Source organism: Aethina tumida, chromosome 1, assembly GCF_024364675.1.
Source record: "Aethina tumida isolate Nest 87 chromosome 1, icAetTumi1.1, whole genome shotgun sequence".
NCBI classification, from domain to species: domain Eukaryota; kingdom Metazoa; phylum Arthropoda; class Insecta; order Coleoptera; family Nitidulidae; genus Aethina; species Aethina tumida.
Window position 1 is genome coordinate 57,872,570 of NC_065435.1, and position 10,172 is coordinate 57,882,741.

Here is a 10,172-nt window from a genome sequence, read left to right on the forward strand (position 1 = left end):
ATTTTACCATGCTCGACAGGATTTAGGTCAGATGACCTCGGAGGAAGTTGTAAGGTCCCAATACTCTACGTTTTATTTAAAAAAGTATATTAGTTTGGCTGAAGGAAACATTTTTTGTAGTGTTAGAAATAATGGTCGTAAAATAATCAGTAAGGTATGCGACTTCAATAAGAGCATGACACATTGATTATATTTTGAACAAATTTAAAATGTTACGCGTTTAAGAGAATAAAAGAATCTTTGTGTTATTTTACGGAACGGAAACTTCTCAAACGATGTTGTGGTCGCCACAAGTTTACACAATTGAAATGAAACTTAAAAAATTATAAATAATTTGAAATACAGTTTAGATAAAAATTAATTCAAAATTAACAAACTGTTCTATGGTCTTTGTTCTATTTTGTAAAAAATACAGTTTTACAGTTTTTTTTCTATCATAGGTCACTTTGGCATCCTAACTTCGTAAATGTAAATAAGTTAATGCTCTATTTATTTAGTTATGATAATGATGATGATGTAAAAATAAATATTGCATTTTTACCACACATCATAATTACTTTTAGTAAACCTATACCATCAACACATAATTACTGGATAATATAACTTAAGTGTTAATAACTTAATTGAATTGTGCAACCCAAATTAACCGTATTACAAAATTCAGGTTTACGTAAAGAACGTGTATTAAAGTGAAATTTTTGTTCCAGTGGATCGGTGAACCCGACTTACGAAACAAAATGTCTGGACGTTTGGTTCTGGTTTATTTAATGTGCAGAGATTTAGGCAACAACGATGAACTGACTTCGCCCGTTCAAACACTGTTTTCGCCTTGCGTATCCTTCAGAGTGGTCGGTACGCCGACAAAACATCTCAACAGTAAGTCCACATGTACCGCCAACTAAATTAATATTAACAAATAAAAATTTATTATAGATGTTAGTGAAGTGGCTTTCTTTCCCGATGCTCATGCCGCATCTAACTCAGAAAGCTCCCATCTAAGTTTGTCTGAATACGTTGCCATAGGAATTTGTTCGATTCTTCTTGGTTTAATCTACGTTGCTTCGGTTTTTTTATACTTACATCTTAAAAAACGTCACGCGTCAAAAAACGACGTCATCGACCCTGACAGTCAAAGTCTGGCGGCTGCTGAAGAAGGGGTCGTGAAAAATAATCCTTTGCTGTCTATGGTGGCTCATTTCGCACCACCGGATAACATCTACAGTGATTCAACAAGCTCTGATACGGACGCCACGCCAGACATACTTCAAAATCACGACGAAAAAATGAAAAACGTAAGATTTGCAATTTCACACTTATAAGCGCTATAATCAAATATAATTTTAGATGCAAATAACATCTGCTCTTGTTCATCCTCAGCATCATCAAAGATCATACGATCACTACGGAAACGGCATAGAACTGGGTCATCAGGAGTCGCCTTCAATTGAAAGATTGCCCGAAGAAAACGTTTCAATCGTGGAAACGTTGGAAAATCGAGAAGATAGGCCTGAAACACTTCGTGCTATTACTGGCACTGCCAGAAAAAAGCTTTATTTTAACCCCGCCTACTTCGAACCACAACTACTTCTGGTAAAATTTTAGATCCCTAAAATCATATTAAAACTAATATTTGTGATTTCTATAGGCACCACCACCAGCCGCGATTGAGTTTCTGTACAAAATCCGCGAGGTCATAACCATAGCAAAACAGAAAATGGAAAGTAAGAGATTCACTCCGAGTTTGATAGTCATTCCAGAAGAAGACAACAATCCAAGCTACGATTCCTCGTATGAATTTACTAAACCAGTCAGTCGCAGAAGCAGTGTCATAAGCCTGAAACGAGAAAACAGCAGAAGAAAAACTTGTACAGGTTGTCCAGGTTGTGAACCTCAGGATTTTAAAACGTTGTGTGGTAAGCTACCAGAATTTCCATCTCTTGCAGCCTGCCACAACTGCACAACTACCAGCGATAGCAAACAACAAAGTATCAGAAGATGGTTGGAGAATGTGCCCATCCTTAAATCAAATTCTGACGACATATCCCAGGAGGAAACACATCAGGGCAAACTACCGAAAAGATTAAGATCTCCAACTAGATCGTTGCCACCGACTGGAGTACAAAGTCCAGAAAGGGTTATGTCACCAAGACCTGCTTCAGAACGGGGAATTTCTCCGGACAGAGAACATAGAGCTGTTATCAAAGCAGTCAAACCTAAAGAAAAGAAGATTGTGATCAAACCTAAACTTTCACCACCTCCACTACCGGAAGCTGTCAAGGAAATCAACAATAACGTAATTCAAGAAGAAAATGATTACGACGTAATTCCTCCACAAGAAACAAGGGATGTTAAGATGAATTTTCCACCGCCAGATATGATTTGTGAAGCTATGGTAGTAGATAACAAAGTCGAGCTGAACCGCATTCCAACCTTGACAAAAAAGCAAATGAACGCTGTTATCAATGAATTAACAGTGCACAGAAACAACTTAATGAACGACGAGACAACAAAACCTGATGGATGCAGTAACTTAATTGAATACGAGACTGACAGTTTGGAAAGATCTGTCAATAAGGGGTACCACACCCCTTCTGAGTATGCAGAAATATCTTCATCTCATCCCAGTCCTAGTTTGAGCACGGCGTTGCCTATGGACGAAGAGATGACTATGAGAAATGCCATAATTAACAAGAAAACGGGAAATATGACCATATCTAAAATTAATATGGAGTCATTACAAGAAGATGACCACGATTATGAATTAATTGTAATGAAGAAAGGTGCTTTATTAGATTCAGGATTGTATCGTCTGCCAGAATTGTTGCAAAGAAATAACGGCTACAGTTTGGTTAGTGAAGTTTACGTAAATAATGGTTATAATTATGGTAGCACCCCTTCAACGCCTACAGGTTCCAATTGCTCTACTTTAGAAAAAAGAACTTTGAAGGTGAGGTACGATGGAGGTACTGATAAGCCTGGTAAGTTGTTGATTGAAGTTGAAGATTGTCCAGACAATTATATACCAGTATACGAGTCCGACAGTTTTGAAGCTGACACTTTGGATCGTAAGCCTAGCAAACTAAAATTACAAAGATTTGATTCTGTGAACAAAGAAAATGAGTATATAGATTCTTTGGAGAGACCTCATAATCAAATTCTATTGAGAACAACCGGAAGCTTTAGGAAAGATACTGTAACATCAGTTACTGATGACGATGTGTCGGGGAATTTTAATAGAGTATTTGGAAGTCTTAGAGAGATTTTCGAAGCAAAAACTAAGGGATTAATGATCAGACAAGATAGCAACGATGCATTAAACAAATTGAACGACGAAGAGGGGAGGCTACTAACTTTGGAAGAACGACACTCAAGGCGTCAACGAAAAACCAACGGCAACGGAGGTAATGTTCAACCTGACGTAATACCGCCTCCACCACATGACAATACTCCGATATATGAACACCCAAAACCTCCAAGAAAAGTTATTTTAGGTAATTTTATTTGATATATTTTGTCGATTATAATAATTATTTTCAATTTTGTCCTTTAGGTGAAAATCAGATGCCTATCTTGCCTCCAAAAAACGGGAAACCCAGGAGTGCCGATCAGAAGAAAACTCCAGCTCCTAGCAATGAAACAGTGGTTGACACTCCTGAAAAACATGTTGACGATGATTACGAAATATGTCTGGTACAAAAAAATAAAAAAGATGGAAATATACTGACAAGTTTCATCCAAGCTGAAGATATAATCCTGAAAAAGGGAAATAATGATCAATTTATCCTGCACAACACAAATAACTCCATGAACTTCCGACTGCCGGTAAAAACATTGCAATCATTTATGTCTGTGGATGATCTCAAGAACAACAAGAACAAGAAAACCTGGAGGACCGCCTTGAAACCGGAAGATTCGGGATATTTGAGTACGGATTCTAACGATTCTATCAACAAAAGAAAGACGCAGCAATCGGTGGATAATACGGGAGGAGGTAGTGAGACTGACGAAAGTCTTGGTGACGGACACAGTGAATCTGGGGCGGAAAGTGTGGAAACACATTCAGTTTTCTTTGGTAGATTTCACAGGCAGCCCATGAGTTTGCCCGGGTATGGATCGGTGGATAGTGGAGTTATGGGTGTTGACGATGGACATGACAGTACGGATTCGGAAAATATTAGTTATACGACTGTTGTTCCTGTGACCAATGGCGGGTCGCTTAAGAAGTAAATGTGCAATATTTTTTAATTATTATTAAGTTGGGATTTAAATGGTCCCGGATTATTTTATATATTATTAAATATTTTGGTTTATGTATATATTAAGATATTTTCTTACTATTGTGATATACTATAAGTTGGCCGGATGTGCAATATCCTTAGAATTAAGAGATGCAATATTAGATGTAAGGTATGTTAAGGTACAATGGTTGAATTTCAATAAAAATAACTGTTCAAATTTTCTAATAACATGAGAACACTTCAGATTATTTATACTGTTCAAAATAATTAATTTGAAAATTTGAACAAGTCAGCTAACATACCAAATAAATATTTTAAATAATGTGCAATATTTTAAACAATTATTCTTAGTTAGATTAATTAGACTAATCAAAAATAACGTGCAATATATAAAAAAACTTAGTAGTGATATGAGTGCAATTTTGAAAACAATGTGCAATATTTTTATATTTCGAAAATAACCTTAAAAATTAGTGCAATATTTTTATAATTTAGAGTGGTATTAAATATTTAATTGTAAGCGCGAGATAATAAAGTTGATCTCCATTGACTTTCCAATGTATTAGACTAATTATTAAATTATAAGTAGCACTGTATAAATCATCATTTAAACTTTAGTTAATGCAGATTAAATGTTTGTTCAATGCAATATTTTAAATGTACATATGTAAATATTTCACACAAACATTCACCGAATAATTTGAAAATTACGACCGTTATAAAAAGTCGTACTGAAATATAAGAGGCGAATAGAACGATTTTTATTTGAATAGTAAAACAAGGTGTATATATTATATACAAGGATAATTCTGTATATAAATAATATTTAACGCACCGTATAATGTTATGGGCACGCTTCTGGTACCTGTGCGTTGTATAAAATAAAAAATACTTGGGACAATGAGGGATTAGATTTTCTGGGATTAAAAAAGGTGGGTGAAGGTCTCAATTATGTACTGTTACATAACCAAACTACAGTTCAGTTTTGTTGAATGGTTAAATTGTTTAAAATATTAAATTAAAAATTAACCAAAGAAATTTGTGCAATTTTTTTACGAATTTACCTAAACAATTTTTATCGAGAATTATGAATATTTTAAACAATTTTAAATGTTTGTTGTTTTTCATTATTGTTTTTTTTGCCTATTTAAGTTATAAATTTAGTGTATTTATGAAGCTGATTTATTTTTGTTTACATTTCTAGACTGTTTTTATTATTATTTTTATTTTTTATTCTGTACTTGCGTTTAATGTGTTGTTAAATAAAGTAATATATTCCGTTGAACAGTGTAGTTTATTTAAACTTCCTTATGTGCAATTTTTATATATTCCATATCAGATATTTCGTCCAATTTCGCCAAAGTAAGACGAAATTTTAAAAATTCCTCACGACTCGAATAATCTGGGTCCATTTTGATATTCGCCAAATAATCCTTAACCAAATCAATTTCATTTTCCAAGGCATTTACCAATCGGGTCTTGGCAGTATCTTCATCAACACCAACTTTTAAAATGTACCTTTTGTAATACATCGTTGGAAGGAGCAGTACCCCAGAAATTGATTTATGGAGGTAGTGTATGAGGTGATTCTGGTTTATTTAATGTGCAGATATTTAGGCAACAACGATGAACTGACTTCGTCCTTTCAAACATTGTTTTCGCTTTGTGTATCATTCAGACATCTCTACAGTAAGTCCACGTGTACGGACGACTAAATTAATATTAACAAATAAAAATTTATTATAGATGTTAGTACAGTGGCTTTCTTTCCCGATGCTCATGCCGCATCTAACTCAGAAAGCACCCATCTAAGTATGTCTGAATACGTTGCCATAGCAATTTGTACGATACTTCTTGGTTTAATGAACGTTGCCTCGGTTTTTTTTATTTAAAAACATCACGCGTCAAAAAACAACGTCATCGACCCTGCCAGTCAAAGTCTGGCGGCTGCTGAAGAAGGGGTGACTCATTTCGCACCACGGGATAATATCTACAGTGATTCAACAAGCTCTGATACGGACGCCACGCCAGTCGTACTTCAAAATCACGACGAAAAAATGAAAAACGTAAGGTTTGCAATTTTACACTTATAAGCGCTATAATCAAATATAATTTTAAAATCAAATAACATCTGCTCTTGTTCATCCTCAGCATAATCGAAGATCATACGATCAATACGGAAACGGCATAGAACTTGGTCATCAGGAGTCGCTTTTAATTGAAAGATTACCCGAACAAAACCTTTCAATCGTGGAAACGTTGAAAAATCGAGAAGATACGCCTGAAACACTCCGAGCTATTACTGGCACCGCCAGAACAAAGCTTTATTTTAACCCCGCCTACTTCGAACCACAACTACTTCTGGTAAAATTTTAGATCCCTCAAATCATATTAAAACTAATATTTGTGATTTCTATAGGCACCACCACCAGCCGCGATTGAGTTTCTGAACAAAATCCGCGAGGAAATAACTATAGCAAAACAGAAAATGAAAAGTGAGAGATTCACTCCGAGTTTGCCAGTCATTCCAGAAGAAGACAACGACCCAAGCTACGATTCCTCGTATGAATTTACTAAACCAGTCAGTCCTAGAACCAGTATCATAAGCCTGAAACGAGAAAACATCAGAAGAAAAACTTGTACAGGTTGTCCAGATTGTGAACCTCAGGATTTTAAAACGTTGTGTGGTAAGCTACCAGAAATCCCCTCTCTTGCAGCCTGTCACAACTGCACAACTACCAGCGATAGCAAACAACAAAGTATCAGAAGATGGTTGGAGAATGTGCCCATCCTTAAATCAAATTCTGACGACATATCCCAGGAGGAAACACATCAGGACAAACTACCGAAAAGATTAAGATCTCCAACTAGATCGTTGCCACCAACTGGATTACAAAGTCCAGAGAGGGTTATGTCACCAAGACCTGCTTCAGAACGGGGAATTTCTCCGGACAGAGAACATAGAGCTGTTATCAAAGCAGTCAAACCTAAAGAAAAGAAGATTGTGATCAAACCTAAACTTTCACCACCTCCACTACCGGAAGCTGTCAAGGAAATCAACAATAACGTAATTCAAGAAGAAAATGATTACGACGTAACTTCTCCACAAGAAACAAGGAATGTTAAGATGAGTTTTCCACTGCCAGATATGATTGAAGCTATGGTAGCAAATAACAAAGTCGAGCTGAACCGTATTCCAACTCCGACAAAAAAACAAATGAACGCTGTTATCAATGAATTAACAGTGCACAGAAACAACTTAATGAACGACGACACAACAAAACCTGAAGGATGCAGTAACTTAATTGAATACGAGACTGACAGTTTGGAGAGATCTGTCAATAAAGGGTACCACACTCCTTCTGAATATGCAGAAATATCTTCATCTCATCCCAGTCCTAGTTTGAGCACGGCGTTGCCTATGGACGAAGAGATGACTATGAGAAATGCCATAATTAACAAGAAAACGGGAAATATTACCATATTTAAAATTAATATGGAGTCGTTACAAGAAGATGACTATAATTATGAATTAATTGTAATGAAGAAAGGTGCTTTATTAGATTCAGGATTGTATCGTGTACCAGAATTGTTGCAAAGAAATAACGGCCACAGTTTGGTTAGTGAAGTTTGCGTAAATAATGATTATAATTATGGTAGTACCCCTTCAACGCCTACAGGTTCTAATTACTCTACTTTAGAAAATAAAACTTTAAAGGTGAGGTACGATGGAGGTACTGATAAGCCTGGTAAGTTGTTGATTGAAGTTGAAGATTGTCCAGACAATTATATACCAGTATACGTGTCAGACACTTCGGATCGTAAGCCTAGCAAACTAAAGTTACAAAGATTTGATTCTGTAAACAAAGAAAATGAGTATATAGATTCTTTGGAGAGACCTCATAATCAAATTCAATTGAGAACAACCGGAAGCTTCAGGAAAGATACTGTAACATCAGTTACTGATGACGATGTGTCGGGGAATTTTAACAGAGTATTTGGAAGTCTTAGAGAGATTTTTGAAGCAAAAACTAAGGGATTAATGATCAGGCAAGATACCAACGATGCATTAGACAAATTGAACGACGAAGAGGGGAGGCTACTAACTTTGGAAGAACGACACTCAAGATGTCAACGAAAAACCAACGACAACGGAAGTAATGTTCAACCTGACGTAATACCGCCTCCACCACATGACAATACTCCGATACGTGAACACCCAAAACCTCCAAGAAAAGTTATTTTAGGTAATTTTATTTGATATATTTTGTCGATTATAATAATTATTTTCAATTTTGTCCTTTAGGTGAAAATCAGATGCCTATCTTGTCTCCAAAAAACAGGAAACCCAGGAGTGCCGATCAGAAGAAAACTCCAGCTTCTAGCAATGAAACAGTGGTTGACACTCCTAAAAAACATGTTGACGATGATTACGAAATATGTCTGGTACAAAAAAATAAAAAAGATGGAAATATACTGACAAGTTTCATCCAAGCTGAAGATTTAATCCTGAAAAAGGTAAATAATGATCAATTTATCCTGCACAACACAAATAACTCCATGAACTTCCGATTGCCGGTAAAAACATTGCAATCATTTATGTCTGTGGACGATCTCAAGAACAACAAGAACAAGAAAACCTGGAGAACTGCTTGGAAACCGAAAGAATCGGAATATTTGAGTACGGATTCTAACGATTCTATCAAGAAAAGAAAGACGCAGCAATCGGTAAATAATACGGGAGGAGGTAATGAGATTGACGAAAGTCTTGGTGACGGACACAGTGAATCTGGGGCGGAAAGTGAGGAAACACATTCAGTTTTCTTTGGTAGATTTCACAGGCAGCCTATGAGTTTGCCCGGATATGGATCGGTGGATAGTGGAGTTATGGGTGTTGACGATGGACATGACAGTACGGATTCGGAAAATATTAGTTATACGACTGCTGTTCCTGTGACCAATGACGGGTCGCTTAAGAAGTAAATGTGCAATATTTTTTAATTATTATTAAGTTGGGACTTAAATGGTCCCGGATTATTTTATATATTATTAAATATTTTGGTTTATGTATATATTAAGACATTTTCTTACTATTGTGATATACTATAAGTTGGCCGGACGTGCAATATCCTTGCAATTAAGAGATGCAATATTAGATGTAAGGTACAATGGTTCAATTTCAATTTCAAGATAACTGTTCAAATTTATGAGAACACTTTCCAGATTCTTTATACTAGTAAATAAATATTTTAAATAATGTGTAATATTTTAAACAATTATTATTTGTTAGATTAATTATACTAATCAGAAATAACATGCAATATATAAAAAAACTTAGTAGTGATATGAGTGCAAATTTGAAAACAATGCAATATTTTTATACTATTAAAAATTGGTGCAATATTTTTATAATTTAGTGTAGTATCAAATATTTAATTGTAAGAGCGAGATAATGAAGTTGATCTCTATTGACTTTCCAATGTGTTAGACTAATTATTAAATTATAAGTAGCACTGTATAAATCATCATTTAAACTTTTAATGCAGATTAAATGATTGTTCAATGCAATATTTTAAATTTACATATGTAAATATTTCACACAAACATTAACTCAATAATTTGAAAATTAAGACCGTTATAAAGTCATACTGAAATATAAGAGACGAGTAGAACAAACGATTTGAATAGCAAAACAAGGTGTATATATTATATACAAGGATGATTCTGTATATAAATAGTATTTAACGTACCGTATAATGTTATGGGCACGCTTCTGGTATCTGTGCGTTGTATAAAATAAAAAATACTTGGGACAATGAGGGATTAGATTTTCTGGGATTAAAAAACGTGGGTGAAGGTCTCAATTATTTACTGTTACATAACCAAACTACAGTTCATTTTTTTGAATAGTTAAATTGTTTAAAATATTAAATT

At 35.0% G+C, this 10,172-nt stretch overlaps 2 protein-coding genes across 2 annotated transcripts in view; both read left to right on the top strand.

The window, feature by feature from the left end:
- The window catches only part of LOC109609353 (uncharacterized), a 61,100-nt gene extending 55,146 nt beyond the window's left edge, over positions 1-5,954 (top strand). The window contains exons 5-9 of the mRNA XM_020026006.2: positions 708-876; positions 934-1,292; positions 1,345-1,590; positions 1,646-3,491; positions 3,551-5,954. Coding sequence (XP_019881565.2) covers positions 708-876; positions 934-1,292; positions 1,345-1,590; positions 1,646-3,491; positions 3,551-4,227 — 3,297 coding nt within the window. The 3' untranslated portion in view covers positions 4,228-5,954. The remainder of the gene's footprint in view (positions 1-707; positions 877-933; positions 1,293-1,344; positions 1,591-1,645; positions 3,492-3,550) is intronic.
- LOC109609320 (uncharacterized) lies at positions 5,817-9,310 on the top strand. Its single transcript, XM_020025971.2, has 5 exons — positions 5,817-5,821; positions 6,270-6,309; positions 6,390-6,602; positions 6,658-8,485; positions 8,545-9,310. Exons 1-5 carry the CDS (start codon positions 5,817-5,819, stop codon positions 9,219-9,221), a joined length of 2,763 nt encoding a protein of 920 aa, XP_019881530.2. The 3' UTR covers positions 9,222-9,310.
- Positions 9,311-10,172: the final 862 nt, after the last annotated feature.